The sequence below is a fragment of the Salpingoeca rosetta genome, assembly GCF_000188695.1.
Source record: "Salpingoeca rosetta unplaced genomic scaffold supercont1.3, whole genome shotgun sequence".
In the NCBI taxonomy this organism is placed as follows: Eukaryota; class Choanoflagellata; order Craspedida; family Salpingoecidae; genus Salpingoeca; species Salpingoeca rosetta.
This window is the reverse complement of record NW_004754931.1, coordinates 1,946,140-1,971,139: the sequence shown is the minus strand read 5'-3', so window position 1 is coordinate 1,971,139 and position 25,000 is coordinate 1,946,140. Positions and strand designations below refer to the sequence as shown.

Genomic DNA, 25,000 nt, shown 5'->3' with positions numbered 1-25,000 from the left:
TGCATACATGAACGCATGCGCATGCAAATTAGGGTGCGTGTGCGAGCGTGTACGCAAGTGAGTGCGTGTGCGAGCGTGTACGCAAGTGAGTGCGTGTGAGGGTTTGTCGCTTCTGCGGAAGAGACGAGCGAGTGTGCACGAAACAACAGCCCATCCCGCTGCGCTCTTGCCCTTGCCCCTCTTCCGATCCCAGGCAGGTAAGCCTCACCATGAAGCTGTGGTAAGACTCGGGGTGGTCGCGTGGGAGGCCACAGTATTCATCCATGTTGAAGGTGACCACATGCTTGAAGGACACCTTGCCGGCCTTGTGCAGCTTGATCAGGTGACGATACGTCGGAAGTGGCGTGCTCCCTGTCCACGATGGCAGGTGTGCGGTGAATGAGAGTGAGAGGGGGGAGGGGAAGCGAAAAAAAAAATGCACTTCTTGTGATTTCACCTCCCTTCACATTGAGCAGCACCTCGTCTCCACGTTCCAAACATCTTGTCTCCAACCGGATCTACTTCACGCCATCCTCCCTTTCTCCATCACACACACACACACACACACACACACACACACACACACACACACACACACACACACACACACACACACACACACACACACACACACACACACACACACATATCGTTATCAAAGGGAGATACACTGGTTGGCCGCAGACAAGTCAGATTGTCTTTTGCACGCGACAACTCGGTTTGTACTCCTTTGATGACATTGCTTGAAAGGAACACACACACACACACGCACGCGCGCACGCACACACACACACACACACACACACACACACACACACACACACACACACACACACACACATACACACTTAAACCTGACGCTCACGCTTTCATTCGTGTTCATTGTTCGTCTTCGTGCCATTTCAACAGTGTGGACGCCGGCATTCTGGTGCCTGTTCCACCACAGCCTCACCAAGATCGCCAAGGAATCAAAGTTCCTGCACCGCGAGACGTAATGGTTGCTCCATTTGTTCATCAACCTGTGCATAGCTGCTTCCCCCTCCCCCTCCTTCACACACGCTGGCGTGTGGTGTACTGCCCCTCTCGTTTGACGCCTGACGTACTCCAACTGCCAATGATGTTGACCATCAGCGCAGCCTCCTCCTCCTGCCCCCCCCCCATCTCCCACTTCCTCCTCCCGTCCATCTACACGCAACAATCCAACTCTCCTTGCAATGACCTTGAAGAACGAGGGGAAAGTATACTGTGATCGCGAATATGAATGCGTGTGGCTGAGTGGCGGAGAACCAACCAACCAACCCAGTTTGCACTGGCGGGTCGCACGTGCGCAGGGAGCGCGAGGCAACGCCGCACCCAAAGACACACATGCACGCGAGCACAAGCAGGCAGGCAAGCATGTTGAGGAACAACCAGCGGAGAACAACGCATTCCACGCGACAATGCAACAAAACACGCCACAGCAACAACAACAGGCGGAAGGGAAATGAAAAACCCACCAGCCAACCAGCACACCAAACGCGGCATGCATCGAGTAGCATCGCAAACCAAACAGCAATAGGAGAGAACTGAAGATAAGGGAGAAGAACAACAACTCCGTCTGCAGGCTGAAAGACGAAAGAGAGAGGGGGGGGGTGAAGAAAAGTGCAGAGAAGAGAATCGATTCCAAGGAGCAAAAGCAGAAAAAGAGGGGAGAAAAAGAAGCATAGGCTGAATGCCTCTTGTAGGATAGAGCAAGTGACAAGCACAAACATACGGCAAGGGAATGGAAGTGTCGCAAAAAAACGACGCAACCATCCAAGCCACACAGCTTGCTCTCTTCCTGGCACTACGACCAAAACAAACAAACAAAAAAAAAGACAACACATGCACACCGCTACGGCAACACAACGACACAGAAAGAGCACGCGAGACAAACCACACACGCACACTCAACATAACGCACGATAACAAGAGAGACAAAAGGCGATGGGTTCGAGAATGGCAAAAGGGGGAGGGGGAGGGAAGGGGGGTCCATTTAAGCAGTAGCATCGTGGTCAATGGGGACCGTATCGTACGCAGGCTCGCCCTGTGTCGGGTTGTCGTACTGCGGCATGCTGTTGCCAGCCTGGGCATACGAGGGGTTGCTCATGCTGCTGGGCATGGCGGCATTCTGCGCAGCACCAGAGCGCGGCAGCACATCAATGTACGACGCATCACCCTGCAGTGTATGGAGGTTGAGCGTTGCGGGGTGGGAGGGGGTGAGGGGGGATGAGGTAAGTGCAAACGCAAGCAGTGGCGGCGGGCGAACTGAGGCAAAATGGAAGCTTGCAGTTGGAACAGGCACTCGCAAACAACAGGGAAAAAGTGACAACAGAGGGCATCAGTGCGCAACCACGCACAGCCACACATAGGTAAAGGCAAGTACTGTCATGATATACAACGTACCGTGGCAGCAATGCGGTGCTGGGTGTAAGCTTCCTCAGCCTCGTTCCTGGCGTCGACGTCAAAGTACATGTCAGATTCCTGTACACATAATGAGCAGGTCACGACCAGTGGTGAGCATAAATTGTCAAATACAACCAGCAACAAGCAAGCGCATGTTCCAAAAGGGACCCAACGTGCCGAGAAACACACACACAACACACACGCGCGCGCGCATCACGCATCACACGACACACACAACACATAACACACGGCAACATGGCTCATGACATGGTCGACGGGCCATCCGGCACCAATTCCCCAACACCCCAACACCCCCACACCCCCAAACAACTTCCTCACCGCCGAGGCTGTTGGTGCTGCATATGTGACGTTGGAAGGTGCCTGGCCTTGTGCGCGCTCGTAGGTGGGGTTGCTCATGGACGAGGGCTGCCCGTCAACGGGTGCGTACATGGGGCTGGAGCCGTTCTGCTGGCCAACCTGGTACATAGGGTTGTCGAGGGAAGCGGCGGCGTCCGTGGACGACTCTGCTGTCAGCGGGTTGTGGCGGGCAACAGAGGCCAGGCGGATGCGGCCCTGCTCAACCTGCATGCGGTTGTTGCTGCGCAGAGACGCATGGCCGTCTGCGGTGCAAATTGGTGGATGGAGGGGTCGACAGACGGTTGTGTGGGAAAAAGAAGAAGAAGTTGATGAGGAGGGATGAGGTGGATTGTGAGACGCTGGTACATGAGAAAGGTGGAACGCAAGATCGCACAATAGCACAGTGTTGAAAACAAACAACAGAGTACACGCATACACAGTCACGCATACGCATTCTCACATTCACGCACGCACACAACATCACACGACAACACACGAAGACACGGCCATCCATGACGCATGCGGCCACGCACCGTTGACGCTGTCGTAGGTCGGCTCCTGGATGCTGTCGTACTGGCCGTTGACGCTATCGTACTGACCGGTGCCCTTGTTGCCTGTGGCGCCCATGGCGTAGAAGGGGTTGGACAGCGCGTTGGGCCCGTTGACGCCCGCGCCGCCGGTGCCCGTGGCCGCGTAGTGCGACACAAACGTGGGGTTGTCAAAGGAGGCGGCCTTGTTGTCCGCAGTCTCGTACATGGGTGCCGTTGGCGTGCCACCACCAGCACAACAGGCCGCACCACCGAGGCAAGCGCACAGGGCAATGTTGCAGCAGAAGCTGAGGAGGAAGAGCACGAGGATGATGAAGAGGAGGCCGCCAATGACGGCGCCAACAATGATGCCTGTGGAGGCCGAGTTGTTGGCCGAGTTGGTCGACGCGGAGCGGTCGCCGTTGGGGCCATCCACCTGGTCGCACGGCTGCAGCGACGTGCAGTCAAAGTTCTCGTAGCAAAAGTCGGTTGACCCAATCGGCACGCGGGGGCACTGGCAGAACTGCTGGCCGCTGGCAGTGAACGCGCACACGCCGCCGTTCTGGCACAGAGTGCAGTCCGAGACAGTAAACTGGTCTGGCACGGTAAAGGTGACGGTGGCAGCAGCGGTGGTGGAGACAGAGGCGTCGCCGCGGGGGAAAGGAACCTCGTCGCAGGGGCTCAGGTTGGTGCAGCGGGCATCCTCGTAGCAGCGCTCAACACCGCCCTGGCGCACGCGCGGGCACTCGCACGTCAGCTGGCCGGACGACGTCACAACGCACGTCCCGCCGTTCTCGCACTGCGAGCAGTCGTCGATGACGTCGCTGTCCGGAACCGTGTACGGCACCTCAGGGCGGGTGGCAGGCGTGGACGTGCTGGAGCCCGTGGCATCGCCACGAGGGAACGGCACCTGGTCACAGGGGAGCTGCGAGGTGCAGTCGGCGTTCTCGTAGCACAGCTCGAAGCGGCCCTGCTGCACGCGTGGGCAGTCGCACGTCACCTGGCCAGTGGGTGTCCTCACACACGTTCCGCCGTTCTGGCACTGGGAGCAGTCGTTGATCTCGTCATCGTCGGGAACCGTGAACGTCACAGTGGCCAGCGGCGATGTCGTCGTGGTTGTGGTCGTCGTCGTCGTCGTTGTCGTGGTGGTGGTCGTGGCTGCCGTGGTCGTGGACAAGGTGGTGGTGGTCGTGGTGGTGGTTGTGGTGGTGCTCCCGTCCACGCACTCAAAGTTGGTGTCGTCGACGCGGCGGCAAAACTGGCCCTCAGAGCAGGGCGAACCATCGCACGGGTTGAGCGTGGTGGTGGTGGTGGTTGTGGTTGTGGTTGTGGTCGTCGTGGTGATGCCCGTCTCGTTCTCGCACATGTCACCATCGTGGGTCACGGGGCAGTCACAGGAGAAGCCAGGACCGACATTGGGGGTGGGGTTACACGTGCCGCCGTTCATGCAGGGCGTGTCGTCGCACGGCGTCACCTCGCAGTCGTCACCACCAAAGAAGTCGGCGCACATGCACTTGCGCTCGGGCAGGCCTTGGTTGCTCACGCCCTGCGAGCACACGCCATCGTTGACGCAAGGGAAGGCCTCGCACAGGTCTGGGGTGCAGTTGGGCGGCGTGGCGCCCTCGTCCGCGCACGTGCAGGACGCGTCGTCGCTCGGGCACACGCCCGTGAGCGTAATCTGGACGTGGGCCGTGGACGTGAGGTTGCGGTTGCCGCGCGTGGGCGCATCCGACGCCTCCACAAGCAAGTCAAAGAAGGTGGGGCCATCCGTGGGCAGGCGCGAGTCCAGCACGAGCTGGCAGTCGTCGATGCGGAAGAGGCCCTTGGGGGAGGAGAGGAGCTTGCAGGACACGGCGTCGCCATCGGGGTCTGTCACGCCAAGGTCAACCACGGTGGTGTCAATCTGCGTGGCCACGGAGAGGAGGACATCAAAGATGTCCATGGCAAACTCGGGCGGGTCGCGGTTGGTGGGCAGCACGTTGACGACGACGCGGGTGCGCGACAGCACGCCGACTTGGTCGGCAATCTCCAGCATGAGGGTGAACATCTGCCCGCCGAGCTCCGTGGTGGAGGACTGCGCAACAATGTTGCAGCCGGTGGCGCCGCTCGTGGCGGCGGCGACGGTGAATGGGGTGCCAGGGGTGGTGAGGCGGCACTCAAACGTGTTCTTGCGGCTATCATCGACGACGGGGGCAAAGCCGACGGGGCCAATGTCGCCGGCGAAGATGGTCAGCTCCGGCAGCTGGTCCGACTCAAAGACGGGGAGGTCGTCGCGGTCCTGCACGGTGACGCGGATGGTGGCCGGGTCAGACACGGCGCCGCCAAGGTCCGTGGCCACGACAGTAATGTCGAGCACGGGGTTGGTGAGCTCCTCAAAGTCGACGGGCTTCTCCAGGGTGAAGTCGCCAGTGACCTCGTCGAGGGCAAACAGGCCGAGCTCGTTGCCGCCGGTGATGGAGTAACGCACCTCGGCGTTGTCGCCCGTGTCGTCGTCCGTGGCGGAGATGGTCACCAGAACAGTGCCCACGGCGCGGCGGCGGCGGGCGGGGCGCTCGCGGAGGGTTTCGGGCAGGTTGACCTCGTACAGCGACTGGCTGAACACTGGCACGTTGTCGTTGACGTCGGAGACGGAGATGGTGACAAACTGGAAGCTGCGGAGGCACTGGTCGGCGACGGGTGGGGAGTCGACGACCCAGCGGCGCACAACGTACGTATCAAGGGCCTCGCGGTTGAGGGGGCCGGCCAGGGTGATGGAACCGTCCGCCGGGTTGATGGCAAACGTGCCATACGGGTCTTCAAGCGAGTAGCGGAAGGTGATGCCGGCATCGATGCTGTCGATCAGCTGTGCGGGCGGCACAACCTCCGTGCCCGGGGACGTGTCCTCCGGTACGCTGACAATGGGGCGGAAGTCTGTGAAGAGCAGCTGGTACACGACAAGCTGGGCGTTGCTGACGTCCTTGCCGGCCGCGGCCTGCACGGCGACGTGGACGAGGCCGCTGCTGCCGTCGGAGAAGGTGCGGTCGTGCACGAGCACCTTTGCAGGCGGCAGTGGGCCGAGCGACTGGGCGTGGTTGAGGGAGGTTGGGTTTGGGGTGCGCGAGGACACAAAGAGGTGGGTCCTGCTGCCGTCAGGGCTGTCAATGAGCTCGACAATGACCTTGTCTGTGAGCGCGTCCGGGTTGTCGTTGCACTCGATGGTGAAATAGCGGAACTCGTTTGCGCTGAGGCTGAGGGCGATGCGCGCGCCAGCACGGAGCAGGCCCGGGATGTCGCACGTGTCGAAGCTGAGGCGGTCCACAATGGTGAAGAGGGAGGAAGGGTCGGCCAGCTCGTAGACGTGGCGGTCCATGGGCTCCGAGGCCATGGCCTCGAGCTCCGGCAGGTAGTAGTCGCCGACGCCAATGGCGTAGATGATGATGCCGCGGTTGCGCAGCTGCTCCGCCACCTCGTGCGGCTCAAAGCCCGGGTTGGACTTGCCGTCTGTGAGGACGATGAGGACGCGCGGGATGGCCTGTTCGTACTCGCGCATGCCGTTGCGCAGCTGGAAGATGGTGTCGCGAATCTGCTCGAGCCCGGCCGACATGTGGGTGGCGCCGTCGGGGAAGACGAGCGAGTCGAGCGTGGCGGCGAGGTCGTCGTGGTCCTGGGTCATGGAGAATAGCTGGTCAACCGTGTACGAGTCGCTGGGCTGGTACTTCTGGCCGAGCGGGTTGCACGTGCAGTCAGCGCAGCCGTGTGGGAAGAACTGGCGAATCTCGCAGTCTGGCAGGGTGTCGATGTTCTGGTCTGTGGCGCCTTGGCAGCCACCGGCCTCGAGCTCGTAGTAGCCCGTGCCGCAGGCGGAGCCGGTGCACTGGGAGCCCTCAACCTCGCAGATGCAGCCCTCGCCATCGGGCTCCCACACGGTGCCGAGCGGGCAGTCCGGGATGGACTCGTTGTAGCTGAGGTGGGACACGCGCGGGCCGTGGAAGGTGACAATGCCGACGTGCGTGCGGTTGCGGCCGACGTCAAAGTAGGCAGTGACGTCCTTGACAAACTGGATCTGCGAGTCCCAGCCAGACTGGAGGAGGGAGCCGGAGCCGTCGAGCAGGAAGGCAAAGTCGAGGGTGGCACCGCACGACTCAGGGACGACGGCAACGCGCACAAAGCTGAACTGCGCGGCATTCTGTGGGGTGATTTGGAAGTGGCGCACCCAGTCCAGGCGGTCCCTCCACGCCAGCGCCGCGAGCGTGCCCATGTCGGCGGCGTTGTTGATGATGTCGCCGTTGCCCGTGTTGTACAGGGCGAGGTCCACCATGCGGCCCTCGTGGAACAGCTCGGGCGAGGTCTCGGAGCCCGTGGGGTCCTCGTAACCGTTGCGAACAGCGAGGCGCAGGGGGGTACCGTCGGAAAGCTTGAGCTGCTTCACAGTCTGGGCGAGGATGTCCAGCACCTGCGCCATGCGCGGGCTCATGTGCCGGGCAATTTCCTGGACGAAGAAGATGTCCTCATTGTCCTACAAGGAAAAAGAAGAGAGGGGGTTGGGGAGAAGTGTGAGTGTGTGTGATTGTGTGTGTGTGTGTGATTGTGATTGTGTGAGTGTGTGTGATAGATGTCGCGCACGTGTGTGTGTGTGTGTGTGTGTGCGTGTGTGTGCGTGTGATTGTACGTGCATGTGGTTGTGCAACACGAGTCGTTGTGTGTGTGGAAACGTCTACTTTGAGCACGCTAAGCTCTCGTATTCATGTGTGATGGTGGTGGGAAGAAGCTCACGTTGGGAGGGAGAAACTGGTCAAACTCGGGTGTGCCCGGGTAGATGAGTTGGCGCACGGGGCCAACAACGACCTCGGGCGAGATGGCAAACTCTGGGCGGGCCTCGCCGGGCTCAAGGGCATCCAGGGCACGGGCATTCCGCTCAAGGGAACGCGTGTTGATGATGGACGGCGCTTCCACTGCCGTGTGTTTGTGGGGGGACGGGTGAGTGCAGGAGTGTGTGTGTGTGTTTGTGGGGGGGGGTGTATGAGTACATTGTGTTTGGTGTGTTGATGTCCGCGCGCGTGTGTGCTTGTGTGTGTGTGTGTCTGTCTGTCTGTCTGTGTATGTCCGTGTGTTGGGCGCCAGAACCCATGTGAAAGAGCGAAAGAGGAAACAAACAGAGGCAATGTGATGTGCAGCACAGTGGAGAGCAACGCACCGTCTGCGGAGTGCAGGACGGTGGTTGCGTTTGCGACAGCCAGGGCCACAACGAGGGCCAGGCAGACGCGCAGGTACGCCATGGCGGCTGACAGCGGTGCTCGGTGCAAGGTCGCGGGTGGATCTGCGGAGCACGGCTAAGCGAAGACAAGTAGGGGAGAGAAGGAAAGAAAGAGAACGAAGAAGGAGAAGGAGGAGGAAGAAGGAGAAAGAAGGACAAGAGACGTGCGCGCCACCTGATATCCGGTCGGCGATGAAGCAAAATGAACACGAGGATGACCACAAAAGAGCGAGACAAGACAGGACAACACACACAAATGTGAGTGAATGCATGTGAATGAGTCCCTGTGTGCGGGTGTACGTACGTGTGTCTGTGTGTGTGTGATGTAAACAAGGCATTGTGGTGAGGCCACTTGCGGGAAGCAGCGGATATGGGTGCTGTTGCTGTTGATGCGGGTGGTTTTGTTTGTGTTTGCAGAATCAAATTGTCCACGCAACGTGCACGCTTGGCGGCAGTACTGGTTGTTTGCGTTGCTGGTCTATGTTTCATGTGCAGGCGCCAGTGGCGGTCCACAAGATGATGTGGAGGTCACTGCAAGGGGAAGCTGGCTGGCTGGCTGCTGTTGCGGTCACGTTCATCTCCACCACCCACGACCACCACCATCAGCATCATCTTCAACCCTTGCACCACCAACCAGCTGCAGCACAAGATCAAGCCACCCATGAACTCACCACAGAGACGAAGAAGCCACGCCAGAAAGAGAGAGAGAGGTAAATGCTGAGCTGGGAAAAGCAACAGCGCAAACCGCCCTAATGCGCACACGCTGTGGTGGATACGTTGCGGCGTTCCACGCCTGCTGGTGAGCCTTATGGGACGGGCCCAGGTGCCCGCCACGAAAATAAAACGAAGCAACTATTCTGGAAGCAAGAAGGTGAGTGGTGTGTGTCAACGAACGACCACACGCTGCCGAGAAGTCGTGAGCACACCATCATCACCATCAGCAGCTGCAGCATCATCATCGTCGTCGTCGCAGACTCACCACGCTGCGCTCTCAACTCAACAACACCACCACTGTTCTCTCTCTCTATCTCTCTCTTTCTGTGCATACGTCGGCGGGAAGGCACCCGTGGTTGATTTATCAGCTGGGGTTCGAGCACAGGCTGCTGGATTTATTTTGGTCATCGCCGTCGCAGTTGCTGTTGTAGTTGTTTGCTGGCATCACCATGACGGGAAGGAAACGCAAACACTCCCCAGACCACTCGCACAAGGTACGAACGACTGACTGCGAGCTCGCTGGCTCACTCGTGCGCACGCGTGAAGTTGACACACGTGTGTGTGAGAGGGTGTGTGTGTGTGTGAGGGAGAGAGAGGGTGTGTGTGAGGAAGGGTGTGTGTGTGTGTGTGTGAAAGAGGGAGAGAGGGAGAGAGGGAATGCTTACAACTGCTGTTTGCTGCATTTGGATCAAGCCATGAGCTGCTCGCGCCTGATGTTGTTGTGTTTGTGCACGTGTCTTGCTGCTTGCTCGTTTTGTTGTTCACACGGTGTATTGCTTGCTCGTTTTGCCGCTTGGGTGGGTGATAGCGCCGACCACAGGACGATGGTCACATGCGCGTGCGCACACAAGACCAATTGCGTGCGCCAGACACAACGTACACTGTCGACAAGCGCCTTGGTGAAGGCACTTTTGGCCGCGTGTACGAATGCACGAGGTTGGTGCGCCATGTGGGTGTGTGGGTGTGGGTGGGTGTCTTGTGTGTGCAACGTGTATTTGTGCGTGCGTGTGTGTGTGTGTGTGGTGATCATGCAGCGCGTGTTGCTGTCGCACGCTGGTTCTTCTACCCCTTTGTGCGCGCGCGTGAGCTGCGCCCGCTCGCGCCGTCATTGCCTCATCCCCTTTCCCTGTCTTGTTGTTGTTCGGCTTCTACCTTGGCTGTTCACGTCAAACTAGTGGAGGTCACAGGGTTGCGGTCAAGATTATTCGAAACATTCCCAAATACATGTACGTGCACCCATACATACACACACCCATGCACACACACATACACGTACACCCACACACTCTCTCCCCTTGGCATGCTTGCTGTGGCATTGTGCGCTCGCTTGTGACGCTGAGCTTCAGCATATTTTGTATCGTGGCATGATTCCCCACCCTTGCTGACACATCACTCCTTTCCCACCGTGTCATTCCTTTCTTCTCACCTCCCACCTTCTCTTGTTCCCCCATGCTGTCCTCTGGCTTACCACCGGCTTTGTTTGCAGAACCGCTGCGCAAGAAGAGCGGAAAATCTTGACCTGCATCTCCAAACGAGATAGCGAGCAGCAGCAGTATGTCTAAACAACCCCAACCCCTTCTCTTCCCCCCCCCCCCTTTCTGAGCTTTCTCTCTGTGCATCCATGACACTCTGATGCCTCAGCAGCACTCGAGACACTCGCACGCACCCGCACGCACCCACACCACCCCTATCACCCACGCACACATGTTGTCGCCTTATTTTTCATCGCATCCTCCCTCTTCCCTGAATCAACATCCACCATTCTGTTATCCTTGCTGCTCCCTTTCCGCTTCCCTTCCCTTCCTTCCTTTCTTTCTTCTCCGCACGCACCACAACCACCGCCTCTTCACCTCCACCCCTATCACACACACACACACACACACACACACACACACACACACACACACACACACACACACACTCCTCCTCCTCCTCCTCCCGTCATCACCACCCCCACCGCTTCAACTTCGCCCCTCCACCTCTTCTCTTCTTCTTCTTCTTCTTCCCCTTCTTCACATCCCTCCCCTCCCCCGCTTCCACCACCGTCCAATCATCTCTACCTTCCTCCTCCCCCGTGACCATCATCATCCCACCGCCCCACTGAACCTGACGCTGGCTCTCGAAAACCCCTTTGAACAGTCCGTGCGTCCATCTGCTGAACTACTTTGAACTGGATGGCCACGTGTGCATGGTGTTTCCGCTGCTCGGCCAAAGCCTCTATGATGTCCTCAAGGACCACTCCTTCATCCCTTTTACAATGGAGACTCTGCGCTCCATCTCCCACCAGTGCATTGCCGCCCTCACTTGTAAGCCGGGTTGCTTTCCGTGCCGTGCAGGGCAGAGAGGAGTAATTGAATGCCTCGTGTGTATGTGTCTGTGTGTCTGTGTGTGTCCGTGTCCGTGTCCGTGTCTGTGTTTTGAAAGGCAGATGCTCGCGCTGAATGCTGTGTGCTTGCCCTCGTCTGCGCTGTGCTGAATATCCTCCGCTCACGCACGCGTCGACTTGTATGGGTGTCATTTTGATGTAGTCTTGCATCGAAACATGATCACACACACGGACATTAAGCCAGAGAACATTCTCTTTGAAGGCCCCGTCAACGTCAAAGAGGTCTCTTTCTTGCGTTTGCACGTGTGTGTATGTGGGTGTATATGTGGATGTGTGTATATGTATGTGTGTGTGTGTGCTCGTGTTCTCCTGGCAACAGCAAGCGCTTGATTGGATTGCGTCAACATTTCTACTGCTGGCCCTGTCCGTGTATTCACCTTGCGGTTACATTGCACTACTTGCGTTCCGTGCTTCCTACCAACAGCTGTTCTCCAAACCAACCGAGCTGCACGTCGACAACCCGCGCATCAAGGTCCCACATTTCGCTTCACGTCTCTGCGTGTGTGTGTGTGTGTGTGTGTGTGTGTGTGTGCCTGTGTGCGTGTGTGCGTGCGTTTGCGCCCTATGTGCGTGTGTGTCTGCTTCGCCCCTCACTCGCTGTTCCAACAATGGCGTGCACAGATGATTGACTTTGGGTCGGCCACGTTTGATTGGGACTACCACACGCGCGTCGTCACCACAAGGCATTACCGCGCCCCAGAAGTCATCCTTGGTACGTTCCCATGTGCTCAAACGCGGAGCATACACGCCTACGCTCACACCCATATGGATATGGGAGGGAGCCATGCTTCGCGTGCTCCGTTGTTCGGATCTACATCAGCGTGCATGCGTATTTGTGTGGTTGGAGGTGACTGAGGGTTTCTTTTCTTTGTTTCCTGTGCTCATGACCCTCTGCCAATGCGCTGTTGCCCTGCACATGTTTTGCAGAGACGGGCTGGTCGCATCCGTGCGACATCTGGAGCATCGCATTTGTGCTGCTCGAGCTCTACACGGGCGAAACCACCTTTCAGGTACATGCCGTTGTCGTTTTCGTTGCTGCTTACAGTGTGCGTGTGTGGGTGTGGGTGTGTATATGTGTGGGTGTGCGCGCGCGTGTGGGTGTGGGTGTTTGCCTCGCTCGCGTATCATCTCACACAACACTCAAAAGGCACTCACGCACACACGCGCGCACATGCACATACGTGCACATGCCCCTTCCTGCCTGCACCCCTCTGCCCACACATCAGACACACGACAACGTTGAGCACCTTGCGCTGATGGAGGCGCTGCTTGGCCCTCTGCCGCCGTCCATGCTCAAGGAGTCATCGTACGTTACCAGTCGGGTGCCTGTCTGTGTGTGTGTGTGTGTGTGTGTGTGTGTGTGTGTGTGTGTGTTGCTGAACAGCCATCGACACATGCAACACCAATGCGCCCAGACAACACATGCACACACGTCACACGTGGCCACCCAGCTTACAAATCCCCCTTCTTTCTCACCCCTGCAACACACACACACACACACACACACACCCTCTGTAGGAAGCGGTATGGCGATGCTGACGGGCTGCTGCGGTGGCCGGAGCTTGCAGAGGGCACGTCGAGCGTGCGGTATGTGGGCGACCGACCGGAGCGGCTTGACGAATACTTCACGTCGCTGCCGGAGGACCAGCAGATGCTGTCGTTTATCCGCGCCATGGTCGCATATGAGCCCGCAGACCGCGCAACGGCGGCAGAGCTCATGCACCACGACTTTTTTGTCAATCCAGTCCCCACATCCGTCAAAGAGAAGCGCAGCTGACGCTTTGTGATCCCCCCCCTCCCGATTTTGACCTAATTGCTCCCCTTCCTCCCTTCCTTTCCTTCTGTTGCGGTCGCTGATCTGTACACTTCTTCCCCGTGTTTTTGCCTGTTGATGGCTGAACGCGTCCTTATTTTTGTCGTCTCGTGTCTCTTTGCCTCTCTTGCATGTGTGCCGCTGGCCCGACTTGTAGTGACATGACATGACACTGATGTAGGGTCGCCATGTTCTTGTTCTTACGTTAGTGTGTATGAATAACCTCTCTCATCGACAGACAAGTCGGCATTAGACGAAGCGACATGCGTCAACACAAGCAAGTGGTGTGCGAACCGAAGCAAAAACAAAAAAAAAAAAAAAAGGTGGGGGGGGGGGAGGGCAACACAACGAACACACAAACACACAAACACACACACGAACACAAGTTCTCTGAGCAGGCACACACACACACACACACACACACACACACACACACACACACACACACACATGCACACACACACACACACACACACACACACGTGCACATTCGCACGCAGACACACACGCACACACACACACACACACACACACACACACACACACACACACACACACACGTCGTGACAACTCGGCTTAGGCGTCTGCTTCTTCCGTCTGCAAATCCGCAAACCCAGAAACAATCTCAATGTCACCACCCTCCTTTTCTTCTTCCTCATCTTCCTGATGTACCTCTGTTTCTGCCTCTTCTGCCTCTTGCCCATCCTCCGCCTCTTCCGCATCATTGTGCTTAGCTTCCTCGTCCACTTCACCCTTCTCCCCCACCTTCTTCTTGTTCTCCTCCTCATCCGACGTTTGCGGCTCCTTCGTCCCGTCAGCATCGATGCCCTCGGGCTCGCCATCAGCCTTCACCTCAGCCTTCACCTCCACCTTCACCGTCGTGTCTTCGCCCTCTCCCTCCGGCACCACCTGCAGCTCGCGCGCTGCCTCCACCTCCTCCGCCTCGTCAAGCGGCACCGAGGCAACAGATATGGCTGCCGATGACGCCTGCCGCGTGCTGCTGTCGCCAGCAAACCCGCGCAGGGCGTCCTGCAGGCGCGCAGTTGACGCCGAGCGTACGTCCTTGATGACAAAAGAGCCCGACTTGGACGAGGGCTGGCTGCGGGTGCCGCTGCGACCTGTGCGCGTTGGGCGACGGCGCGGCCGCTGGCTGTGGGACGACAGGCGCACACGCTCCTTGGCTGTGTGTTGTGTGTTGTGTTGTGTTGTGTTGTGCGATTGTGTTTGGAAAAAGGAAAAGTGAGCACACATGAAGCTGTCAAACGGTGTAACGCCTCAGGTCCACGACGATGAGCTTCAAGCGCATCACCTCACACATAACACACACACAACACACACATAACACACACACATACCACACACACATAACACACGCACGCGCGCGCGAACCTGCTGTGTTGTTGAGCATGGTTGTGCGGCCAATGTCAAAAGACTCCTCCACGGCGCCAGACTCTGGGCGGAAGATAAACGATTCGCTCTTCACGCGGCGCTGCGCCGGTTTGGGCATAGATGTCGTTGCCGATCGTGTTCGCTGCTGAAACAGTCCGGGTGGTGGCCGCGCCGCGAGCGCCTGAGGACACGCGTGGTGCAAGGCGTAACAAACGGCGGCATGCGGGAACAAGGGGGCGAAGCGTGAGAACGTGCGCACATGAAATGCAACATGCACGCCCTGCATATGTACTGCATACGTACACACAACAACACATGCATGCACAACACACGTACACAACACACGCACACAACACACATACACACAGGTATGAGTTGACGTACAGCAGCGATGGTGCCAACACGCCCGCGCGGCTTCTGAGCCACGGGTGGCGGCGTTGCTGCCGACGACGATGGAGATGGCTTCGGCTGGACGATGGGACGCGGTTTGCTGCTTGAGCCCGGTGTCGACCCTCCTAGGGGCTTGGCCTTGACCTCTGGCTTTGGTTTCGGTTTTGGCGCAGGTTTTGGGGTCGTCTTTGGCGTCTCCTTCTCCGGTAGCGGTGCTGGTGTGGATGGCGTTGACGGGGTGGCGGGCGGCGAGGACGTGGAGGTGGAGGTGGTGGGGCTCTTGGCCGCCTCTGCCCCGTTGGTTTCTTGGTTGTCTGTTGTTGACGAGGTGTTGAGTTCTTCCACATCCTTGTGCTTTGGCTCGCTGTCTGTGGTGTTGGCATCTGGCTTTGCTGCTTCATCACTTGCCGTCTTTCCGTTCACAGCCATCTCCTGTGCGCTGTCGTCCTCGCGCGCGAATGCGTCGTTGTCTGACTGGGGTCCCTTGTCGCCGTCAGTGCTGCTGGTGTCCTCGGCGGGCTCCTTCTGCTGCTTTTGTGCACCATCTCCGATGGAGGGCTCTTCGGCATCGCCGCCCAGCGACGAGCGGCTGCTGCGTTTCCGAAACAGCCAGCCGAACATGCCAGAGCCTTTCTGCTTTGGCGTCGTTGGCGGCGTGCTTGCGTCTCCTTCACTCATGGTTGCGTTGTGGTCGTGATGGGGAGGATGTGTGCTGATGGCGTATTTGCGCGCAATATACGCGGGCGCTTTGGTTTGTTGGTGGTAGTGGTGGTAGCGGTGGTGACTGGTTGAAGGAATGGCAATGAGAAAAGGTGATGGGTATGAATGGCGATGGTGGAGAACCAACCCGAGGACAAATCCAACCGGACCGACCGTCTCGCTCTTGGATGTGGTGGGCCTGAGGCCGAAACCTACGCAAGGCCAAACAACAAAAAAACCACGGTACAACAACACAAAGGAAGACGATGAGCGCACAATGGGAAATTGAAAGGGGTGGGGGAGGGACACATGCGCAGACACATACGGACACACGCACAGAGTCAGACATGGAATGCGACACCTGCTTCGCTGTTGTTGTTTGCTTTGGCTGTGTGTGTGTGTGTGTGTGTGGAGGAGGACAGAGCAAACCAAAACACAGGCGCAGGCGAAAATTAGCGGTGCCATTCCTACAAATTGACGCCACTCACTTTCGTTTGGCTGCTGGGAAAGGAGCAAAAGAAGAGAGAAGCAAGCAAGCGGTGCGAGGTGTGTGTGTGTGTGTGTCTGTGTGTGTGTGTGTGTGTGTGTGTGTGTGTGTGTGTGTGTGTGTGTGTGTGTGTGTGTCTATGTGTGTGTGTGTGCTCTATCTGCCCATCTGCCCATCTGTTTGCCCATCTGTCTGCCCATCTGCCCATTTGTTTGCCCATCTGTCTGCCCATCTGTCTGCCCATCTGTCTGTCGGTGTGTAGCGAACAACTCACGGCAGCTTGGTGTTTTTGGCCTGGTTTGGTACTTGGTGTTGCAGCAGCAGCGCATAATTTGTTCCACAACAACCAACCAACACCGGCAAAACAGACAGCCATGATCAGTGGTGTGTTTGTGTACAACAACAAGGGCGACTGCATCATCTCCCGCATCTACCGCGATGACATCACGTAAGACCATGCAAAGTGGCCACAAACGGTGTGCCACGGCGAGTGGTGATTTCTCTGCTGTGACCAATACCTGTGCGTGTGTATGTCTGTGTACGTGTGGGGGGGGGGGGTGCATGCATGTTTGGGTGTGTATGCGTGCATGTGTGGGCGTGTATGTAAGCGTGTGGGCGTGTGGGTGTCGTGGGAAGTGCAGCGCATTTCGATTGGATGTGCATCTACGATTGGTTCCTTTGCGCATCGTCGCACACACTCTCACACAATACTCTTGTGTTGCCTTGTCAGCCGTTCTGTGGTGGATGCATTCCGCGTCCATGTGATTCACTCTCGACATGAGATTCGCTCGCCAGTCACCAACATTGGCCGGTCTGTTTCCTCTCCGCGTTGCGGTTTGTCTGTGTCTGTGTGTCTGTGTGTCTGTGTGTTGTTGTATGTGCATTCAACCTTTACGCAAGCATGTCTCTGTGTCAAGCTCTCTCTCTCTCTCACACACACACACGCACAACTCCATATTGGCTGCTTTCGTGGATGTGTGTCCAGTACGTCGTACTTCCACATGAAGCGGGAGAACCTGTGGCTTGTCACCGTGACGCGCTTGGTATGCTGGTGTCCCGTTACCAGTTCCTTGCCAACCCCCACATCATCAAGAATGTGACCATCTGTACACGCCATCAACAATAACTACACACACATGATTACACCACCCACTTGTTCGCTCTGCCACTGCTAACGGGGCCTTTTTCTTCATTGTGCACCTGGATGTTTGCAGAACGCCAACGCCGCAATGGTGTTTGAGTACATGGCAAAGTTCATTGAGCTCACATCCTCCTACTTTGGCCAGGTGCGTGTGTGTGTGTGTGTGTGTGCGCGCGCGTGTGTGTAAGTGTGTGTGTGTGTGCGTGCGCGTGTGTGTAAGTGTGTGTGCGTGCGTGTGTGTGTGTGTGTGTGTGTGTGTACATGTGCATGTGTACATGTGCGTGTGCGTGTGTGTCGTACATGCGAGTGCTGGAGTTTCTGTGCATGTGTATACAGGTTTCTTGTCATGTCGTACTTGTTCGATGATGTTTGGTGGCCGCGTGCCCACAGTGCTTTCTTCCTCATGCTGAAGCTGTCCTGCTGCACGTTGCTCAGTTCAACGAGCTCAACGTGAAGAACAACTTCTCCCTCATCTACGAACTCCTTGATGGTGCGTACGGCAGCTGGTGCCCACCCCCAATCCAACGCCCTTTCGTTCCCACTCGCTGCACACTTTGCTCCCTTCACCTCAACTCACGCCAACGCGCTGCTTCCTCATCCCCTCACACCGCCTCAACACCACCACCACCACCGCTTCATCTGCGACACCAACTCCAACGCTGACAGAGGTGATTGACTACGGGTATCCCCAGAGCACAGACCCGAACGTGCTCAAGCTTCTCATCACACAGGAGGGCTTCAACGCCGCAGAGAAGGTGCAGTGGCCAATAAACGCAACAGCATGGACGTGAATGCATTGTACCATCACCTGTGCTTCCTTTTCTCGTGTTAATGACACCAATCTGCCAATCAATGCGTGTGCGAATGCATGTATGAGTGTGAATGTGAGTGTGCCCATGAGAATGTGTGTGAATGTTTTGGTGTTTTGATAGCCTTGCGCACACATTCATCAACGGTCCGTTCACGCATCTATCTTCACCCACACCTCCCTACTGTTGTCCACTGCTCGCGCTCCCTCCCACCTCTTCCAACTGCCGTCGCTGCCGTCGCTGTTGTTGTTGTTGTTGTTGTTGTTGCTACTGCTGCTGTTGTTGTTGTTGTGCAGCCGATGGAGGAGCAGGCGAAGATCACGTCGCAGGTGACGGGCCAGATTGGCTGGCGGCGAGAGGCCATCAAGTACCGCAAGCACGAGCTCTTCATCGATGTCCTCGAGTCTGTCAGTCTCCTCATGGGGCCCCTCGGTACGCGCGGGCGGTGGTTGGGGGGGGGGTGTATGTGTTGGGATTAGCATGCTTGTCGTGGGGATGGCGGATTTGACGTACTGCTACACGCATACAACAATTTGCACATTCCGTGTTTCCCACTCTCCCTCACTCACTCTACTCACTGACTCATTCACTCACTCACTCGCCTCACTCAACTCACTGACTCATTCACTCACTCACTCGCCTCGTAGGCCCGTTGAACGCGTACGTGAACGGGTCTGTGCGCGTCAAGTGCTACCTGTCTGGCATGCCCGACTGCAAGTTTGGGATCAACGACAAGATTGTGATGAAGGACGCTCGCCCGCCGAACCCGCTGGAGGCGGCGGGAAAGAAGAAGAAGAAGAAGCAGCAGCAGCAGCGGGCAGCGCCAATTGCCATTGACGACCTCACGTTCCACCAGTGCGTGCGACTGGGCAAGTTTGACACAGACCGGTCCATCTCGTTCATCCCGCCCGATGGCGAGTTTGAGCTGATGAAGTACCGCACGACACAAAACATCAAGCTGCCCTTCAAGATCACCCCACTTGTGCACGAGAGCGGCAACAAGGTGTCCATCAACGTCACCCTCAAGGCCGAGTTTGACCCCGCACTGCTTGGTCAGCGGATTGAGGTGCGCGTTCCCGTGCCCAGCATCACCTCCAAGGTGCACGCACGCTCCGACAAGGGCAAGGCAAAGTACAAGCCGGGCGAAAACGCAATCGTCTGGAAGTAAGTGTGTTGGGTGTGTGTGCGTGTGTGTGTGTGTGTGCTGTTTTGCTGTGCTTGATTCGTGTGCGTGTGTTTGTGTACACTGTGTGCGTGTGTGTTCATTCATTGCTGGCATCGTGCACTGTGTGTGTGTGTGTTGTGGTATCGCGTCACCATGAACCCCATGCAGGATCAAGCGCATCAATGGCGGGCGCAGCGCACAGCTTAACGCCGAGCTCGATCTCCTCCAGTCCACAAAGAAATGGACACGCACCCCAATCTCTGTCAACTTTGAGGTGTGTTTGCTCTGTGTGTGTCTGTGTGTGTTCCGTGTGTCTGTCTGTGTGTTCTGTGACTTGCACTCTGTTGATAGCTGGCTGTTTTGTTGTTGTTGTCGTTTTGTTGTGCCTATGAGTTGGCGCCCGACCGTGCTGTCGCTTTGGTTTTTCTCGTGCTCATGAGCAAATCACCGCCACCGTGTCGTGTTCTTTCGTCAGGTTCCGTTTGCGTGCTCTGGATTGGAGGTCAAGTATCTCAAGATCCTGGAACGGAAGCTGGGGTGCGCGTTGTGTGTGTGTGTGTGTGTGTGTGTGTGTGTGTGTGTGTGTGTGTGTGTGTGTGTGTGTGTGTGTGTGCGTCTGTGTATGTGTCTGTGTCTGGGAATGTGTCTGTGTCTGTGTCTGGGAATGTGTCTGTGTCTGGGAATGTGTCTGTGTCTGGGAATGTGTCTGTGTCCTCCTGCCTGTCTGTCTGTCTGTCTGTCTATCTATTTGTCTGTGATTACGTTGTGCTGCACTGTGTGTTGCTTGTGTTCAACTGCTTCATTAGCAGCCTTGTTCCGCTTGCTCACACCTCCGTGATCGCGTGGCCATTAACATGGATATCCTGCTTCTCATGTATGTCCCGCGACACTACCCGTGCCACTGCGCAGGTATGACGATGGCTCTGTGCTGAAATGGGTGCGGTACATCTCCAAGAGCGGCTCGTACGAGATTCGCTACTGAGCTCCAACTCGGTCAATGATTGTTGTCTCCTGTGCACCTGTGCTTGTGCTCTGTGCATGCACCCGTGCTTGTGTTTGTGGAGCTGTGTTTTGTTTACAACACTGCGGCTGCCACTTGCTTCGTGCCTTTTCGTTGTTGCCATGTGCGTGTCTGCATGTCTGTGTCTGTTTGTCTGTCTGTGAGTGTCTGAGTTTGTGATGTTTCTTCCCGCACAATTTCTGTGGTGTTATGTTGCGTTGAGGTCCGTTGACGACGCACGTAAGAGCAAGCGTTAGTGAGACAAGGGAGGGTGAGGGGAGAGAGTTACATTCTTTTGTTCCATCATGAATCACTTTTCAACAAGCAACGAGGCGTACACACGTGTGTGTGTGTGTGTGTGTGTGTGTGTGAGGGCAAAGGGAAGGGACACACACACACACTCATCCTTTCCCATTTCTCCTCTGTTGTGGATTTTTCATGAAAGATACACCAACTTTTCCTCAAGCCAACGCAATCGCAAGCACCAACAAAAAACCCGCGTTTCTGGGCGCGTGTAGCTTGCCCTGGTGGCAATTCTCCCTATCTGACGCCGTCCACCAACAGCAAGCTCAACCAACCAAGCAAGGCAACACAGGGGGCAAGCAAGGCGGAGTCAGCGAGGTTGGCGGGAAATCGCAAGCACTCTCACAAACACAAGCAAGCACACAAACGCATCAGAAGCAGGGAAGCAAGCAGAGACCAATAAGACCCCCACCACGCGTTCACCCTTCGAAGAAGCAAAGCACAAGAAGAAGACAAGGCCAAGAACACGGCCTGTTTGTTCCATCTTCTGTGCTGGTGTTTGTTTGTTGTGCGGTCGTCACGCCATTCGTTGCTGTTGTCGCTTTCAGCTAGCTCCATTGTTGTTGCTGCTACTGCGGTCGAACGAAATCACGTGTCAAGTCATCCGGCCGCTCCCTGCAAGCAGCAAACAGCCACGCCTTGTGCTCGCACTGTGTTGAGCCCGTGCTCTTGCCTGTCTCACACACAAGTGGCGTTGCAACCGACGGTAGAGCCCAAGTTCAACAGGTTCAGCAGACCTCTCTTACTTGTGCATGTGCAGCAAAGTGTGCCAAAGCAAAACCCACCAACCAAGCAAGAGAGCCACACGATAAGCACGACGAAAAGCCACCGTGCGCACACCGGCGGCACCCCACCTCCGAACAACAACAACAACAGCGTGTCGACAGTCAGCGCCACCATCACTGATCACAGCAATCACGGCACCAACCACAACGATTGCCGTCACAACCGCCTCCGAACACCGCTGACCAACCACAACGACACAACCACCACCACTGATCACAGCACCAACCACAGACCGCAACTCACCATGGCCGCGCCAAGAACGCCGACCATGACGTCCCTGATGACGTGGTTCAAGGACAACAAAGACATCAGTGCAACCACCGACACCGAGAACGCCGCACGATCCAAGGAGCTGCTCGAGTACGCAACCCCTTCCCTGCTGATGCGCGTGCAATCGAAGATGTACAACCAGTGTGTCGGGCGTGGCCCGTGTTCCAATGCTCTCGTGTTTGCTTGCCGTTCCTGACGCTGCTCTTGCCTTGCCTTTCGCCCGGCGTTCTTGTGTGGCTTTGCAGGCTGTTGAACAAATGCAGAGAAGTTGCGGAACGATCGCTTGCACTCAAGATGCTTGCGCACCTGTCGAAAGGCCCTGGCCAGCCCATCGTCTCCAAGTATGCCACTGCTTCGTAATGCAGACCCGTTGCGTCTTTCGCCTGGCCATGCGCACGCTAGCACCCTTGCTTGCCTGCTTGTGGATTCACGTGCATACCGGCTGACTCGCTGACCTGCCTCTGCACCGGGATGGCTGACTTGCATAATTTGCAGGTGCTTGCATGCTGGGGCATGGCAAACGCTGTTCGATTGGCTGACCCGAGCGAGACAAACAAACCAAACTGCCGTCCTCACCGCGCTTATGGAAGTGAGTGTATGTGTCTGTGTCTGTGTTTGCCTGTGTGTTTACGCGTGTGTCTGTGTGTGCGTGCATGTGCGTGTCTGTCTGTGCGTGTCTGTGTCTGTGTCTGTGTGTGTCTGACTGTCTTGACTGTATTGTGTGATGTTGTGTGCCGACGCGCAGTCTCCTTAGGTTTCCAACCGAGCTCTTGCTTTCACGTGTACTCACCTCCGCTTCTCAACCTCTCCCTCCCCCCCCCCTACCACTTCCACCAAACAGACGCTACAGGTTCTTCCCGTGACACTGGATCTCCTCACACAGAACGAGCTCGCCCGCACCGTCAAGCAGTGCCGCAAAATACCCGGTTCGAAGCACACCGACACCCTTGACACCAACATCACAAAGCATGCACATGCGCGTGGGAGGACTGTGCGAGTTGATACTTGCTTGCTTTGTCCTGCTCGCACATGCTGCAACCACCTCAACCGAAACCCTGTTTGTTCCCATGTGTCGAGGAACAATAAACACAGGGTGGGGAAGACCACTCTTTGTGCCCCACGATGTGCATGATTTGCAGCCGTGTTCGTTCACGCCCTGCCTCCTCTGTGAATGTGCGTTGCTGTGGTGCCACCCTGCTGGCGGTTCTGCTGCGGTGAAACGTGGGTGCCCGTTCTGAAATGCAGAGGTGAGCGCGAAAGCGAAAGCGTTGGTGACCAAGTGGAAGACCATTGTCACGCAAACCGGTGCCAAGTCCGCTGCCAAGCCTTCTCCCACCACGAGCACAGCACAGCAGCCGCAATCGGCACGCCCATCGACAGGAGTGGCGGCGGGCGCTGCTGCGGCCACCGCTGCCAAGACTGCCGTGAAGACTGCGACGGCGAAACGAAGACCCTCGCACGACGCAGAGCCGCAGGCAAAGGTGGCGCGCGTGAAGACAGAGGGAACAGCACAGCACTTGTCGGAGGCACAGATGCGCGCCAGCGGGAAATTTATTCTCAAGGAAGAGCCCGGCCCATCGCGGTATGTGTCTGTGTGTGTGTGTGTGTGTGTGTGTGTGTGTGTGTGTGTGTGTGTGTGTGTTTGCAGTGCATCGACGTTTTTTTTCTTGTTTTCTTGTGTGTTTTGGTGCTTCCGTCTTGTCTTATCACTCCTACAGTTGTGGCATTCTCGTGACGTTTTGCACATGAACTGTGTCCACCTTCGCTTACCGTTGTTGTGCGTCGCTGTTGCAGTGCCAAAACCGCATCGGGGACCGATGCAACAGTCCCCGTCGCTTCCCGCAGCTTTGGAAAGGTGTGGCGTCGGCGTGTGCAACTCCTGTTCCACATGCATCCACCCATCTGCCTGTTTGGTACCCTCTCTCGATGCACGCTGACCCTGTATTTGCGTCCTTCTGTGGTTTTGGCTGCCTCGGTTGTCTTGATTGCCTTGCTTGTGTGCGCTGTCTGCTGCATCATACACGCACACACCATGAACAGAAGCACCGCACCACTGGGCCCGGACCAAAACCTTTCCTCCAACCGCAAGCACGAAAAGTCATGTACGAACCGCTGCTGATGTGCTTGCGTGCTTGATCGTTTGCTCAATTCAGCTGCTGGTGTATAGAGGATGCACCCGTGTGCTATTTCGGTTTGCGGTCTTTTCGTGTGCTGTTGAGTTGCCCCCTTCTCCCTCTTCTTCTTGTTCCTCGCCCTCCTCTTTTTCGCGCCATACGTCGACCTCATCTCACGCCCCTCACCTTTAGTTTTCACGTTACTCTTCTCATTTCTGTGTCGACAGGCTCAAGCCCTCGACCGCCCGGCCAGCACCAAGAGCGCCAACACGCCCCACCAGTGCAGCAACAGACAAGTCGCCCCCAGTCGCAACAGCGGCATCAACCACGCCTTCCTCGGCAGCGACACGGACTGCAGCACCGCCCAAACCCACTGGGCCAGCACCTCCGACGCGTAAGTCGTCTTGTTCTTGTTCTTGTTCTTGTTCTTGTTCTTGTTCTTGTTCTTGTTCTTGTTCTTGTTCTGTTGCATTGTATGTCATGGTGCTGACCACGCGAGCAACATTGCCGCTGTTCTTTTTTTTTTGTTTTTTGTTTTTTTTGTTTTTGTTTTTTGTTTTTTTGGTGCACAGGGAAAGTCATGGCTCCCCGCGTTCCCCTGCTTGGGCGACAACGGTACGAACGCAGACATGCCATAAAGCCACGCGTTGCATCTTCACGCACGCTGCGCTTCTGTGGATATGCGCAACTTCTCACGCATGTGTTTGAACAAGCCTTCACGTTCTTACACACACACACTCACTCATTCACTCACTTGCGAACGCACACACATTTACACCTCACCCCCCTCCCCGGCCCTCCCAAGCAGACGGGGCTCGACAAGCCGGTCATCGTCTCTGTCAGACCAGGTGAGCAGTCACGCCGTGCTTTGCACACATGCCATGGCGATGCTGCCCAGCCCCAGCTTACAAGCACACACGCTCTCTCTCTCTCTCTCTCTCTCTCTCTCTCTCTCTCTCTCTCTCTCTCTCTCTCTCTCTGTCTCTCTCTCTCTGTCTGTCTCTCTATCTCTGT

The 25,000-nt window shown here is 56.8% G+C and overlaps 6 protein-coding genes across 6 annotated transcripts in view; 3 read left to right on the top strand and 3 right to left on the bottom strand.

Moving 5' to 3' along the window:
* PTSG_01987 (glucosamine-6-phosphate deaminase 1) overlaps positions 1-480 on the bottom strand; it is a gene marked incomplete at its 5' end in the record, with an annotated part of 2,486 nt that extends 2,006 nt beyond the window's left edge. The window contains 2 exons of the mRNA XM_004997917.1: positions 209-351; positions 459-480. Coding sequence (XP_004997974.1) covers positions 209-351; positions 459-480 — 165 coding nt within the window. The remainder of the gene's footprint in view (positions 1-208; positions 352-458) is intronic.
* Positions 481-1,199: 719 nt separating this feature from the next.
* Positions 1,200-9,227, bottom strand: PTSG_01986 (NOTCH2 protein). Its single transcript, XM_004997916.1, has 7 exons — positions 9,192-9,227; positions 8,461-8,695; positions 8,040-8,218; positions 3,294-7,782; positions 2,743-3,023; positions 2,404-2,481; positions 1,200-2,176 (listed from the first exon to the last, which is right to left on the bottom strand). Exons 2-7 carry the CDS (start codon positions 8,540-8,542, stop codon positions 1,994-1,996), a joined length of 5,292 nt encoding a protein of 1,763 aa, XP_004997973.1. The 5' UTR covers positions 8,543-8,695; positions 9,192-9,227; the 3' UTR covers positions 1,200-1,993.
* Positions 9,228-9,372: 145 nt separating this feature from the next.
* PTSG_01985 (CMGC/CLK protein kinase) lies at positions 9,373-13,714 on the top strand. The gene is made up of 11 exons (XM_004997915.1): positions 9,373-9,728; positions 10,043-10,170; positions 10,410-10,460; positions 10,721-10,786; positions 11,374-11,540; positions 11,763-11,842; positions 12,045-12,092; positions 12,242-12,332; positions 12,548-12,630; positions 12,847-12,926; positions 13,139-13,714. Exons 1-11 carry the CDS (start codon positions 9,684-9,686, stop codon positions 13,395-13,397), a joined length of 1,098 nt encoding a protein of 365 aa, XP_004997972.1. The 5' UTR covers positions 9,373-9,683; the 3' UTR covers positions 13,398-13,714.
* A 226-nt stretch (positions 13,715-13,940) lies between these two features.
* PTSG_01984 (uncharacterized protein) lies at positions 13,941-16,369 on the bottom strand. The gene is made up of 4 exons (XM_004997914.1): positions 16,273-16,369; positions 15,207-16,123; positions 14,823-15,003; positions 13,941-14,614 (listed from the first exon to the last, which is right to left on the bottom strand). Exons 2-4 carry the CDS (start codon positions 15,888-15,890, stop codon positions 14,010-14,012), a joined length of 1,470 nt encoding a protein of 489 aa, XP_004997971.1. The 5' UTR covers positions 15,891-16,123; positions 16,273-16,369; the 3' UTR covers positions 13,941-14,009.
* Positions 16,370-16,772: 403 nt separating this feature from the next.
* PTSG_01983 (uncharacterized protein) lies at positions 16,773-20,495 on the top strand (the record flags this gene model as incomplete). The annotated part of the gene is made up of 11 exons (XM_004997913.1): positions 16,773-16,846; positions 17,129-17,209; positions 17,384-17,441; positions 17,613-17,684; positions 17,975-18,029; positions 18,206-18,294; positions 18,645-18,780; positions 18,996-19,512; positions 19,682-19,787; positions 19,989-20,050; positions 20,423-20,495. The coding sequence occupies 11 exons, from the start codon at positions 16,773-16,775 to the stop codon at positions 20,493-20,495; spliced, it is 1,323 nt and encodes a 440-aa protein (XP_004997970.1).
* Positions 20,496-20,991: 496 nt separating this feature from the next.
* PTSG_01982 (uncharacterized protein) lies at positions 20,992-24,838 on the top strand (the record flags this gene model as incomplete). The annotated part of the gene is made up of 9 exons (XM_004997912.1): positions 20,992-21,962; positions 22,118-22,213; positions 22,368-22,461; positions 22,714-22,798; positions 23,118-23,454; positions 23,667-23,727; positions 24,214-24,380; positions 24,559-24,601; positions 24,830-24,838. The coding sequence occupies exons 1-9, from the start codon at positions 21,847-21,849 to the stop codon at positions 24,836-24,838; spliced, it is 1,008 nt and encodes a 335-aa protein (XP_004997969.1). The 5' UTR covers positions 20,992-21,846.
* Between the last annotated feature and the right edge of the window lie 162 nt (positions 24,839-25,000).

Excerpts from the sequence above, each read along its gene's own strand:
- PTSG_01986 (XM_004997916.1), bottom strand. The coding sequence starts at position 8,542 with ATGGCGTACCTGCGCGTCTGCCTGGCCCTCGTTGTGGCCCTGGCTGTC. Across the intron at positions 8,219-8,460 it reads CGTCCTGCACTCCGCAGACG|TGGAAGCGCCGTCCATCATC; the intron begins GTGCGTTGCTCT and ends AACACACGGCAG. Across the intron at positions 2,177-2,403 it reads AGCACCGCATTGCTGCCACG|GGTGATGCGTCGTACATTGA; the intron begins GTACGTTGTATA and ends CATACACTGCAG.
- PTSG_01985 (XM_004997915.1), top strand. The coding sequence starts at position 9,684 with ATGACGGGAAGGAAACGCAAACACTCCCCAGACCACTCGCACAAG. Across the intron at positions 10,787-11,373 it reads CGAGATAGCGAGCAGCAGCA|TCCGTGCGTCCATCTGCTGA; the intron begins GTATGTCTAAAC and ends CCCTTTGAACAG. Across the intron at positions 12,093-12,241 it reads TCGACAACCCGCGCATCAAG|ATGATTGACTTTGGGTCGGC; the intron begins GTCCCACATTTC and ends TGGCGTGCACAG.
- PTSG_01984 (XM_004997914.1), bottom strand. The coding sequence starts at position 15,890 with ATGAGTGAAGGAGACGCAAGCACGCCGCCAACGACGCCAAAGCAGAAA. Across the intron at positions 15,004-15,206 it reads GTGTTGGCACCATCGCTGCT|GCGCTCGCGGCGCGGCCACC; the intron begins GTACGTCAACTC and ends GCGTGTCCTCAG. Across the intron at positions 14,615-14,822 it reads CATGCTCAACAACACAGCAG|CCAAGGAGCGTGTGCGCCTG; the intron begins GTTCGCGCGCGC and ends CACAACACACAG.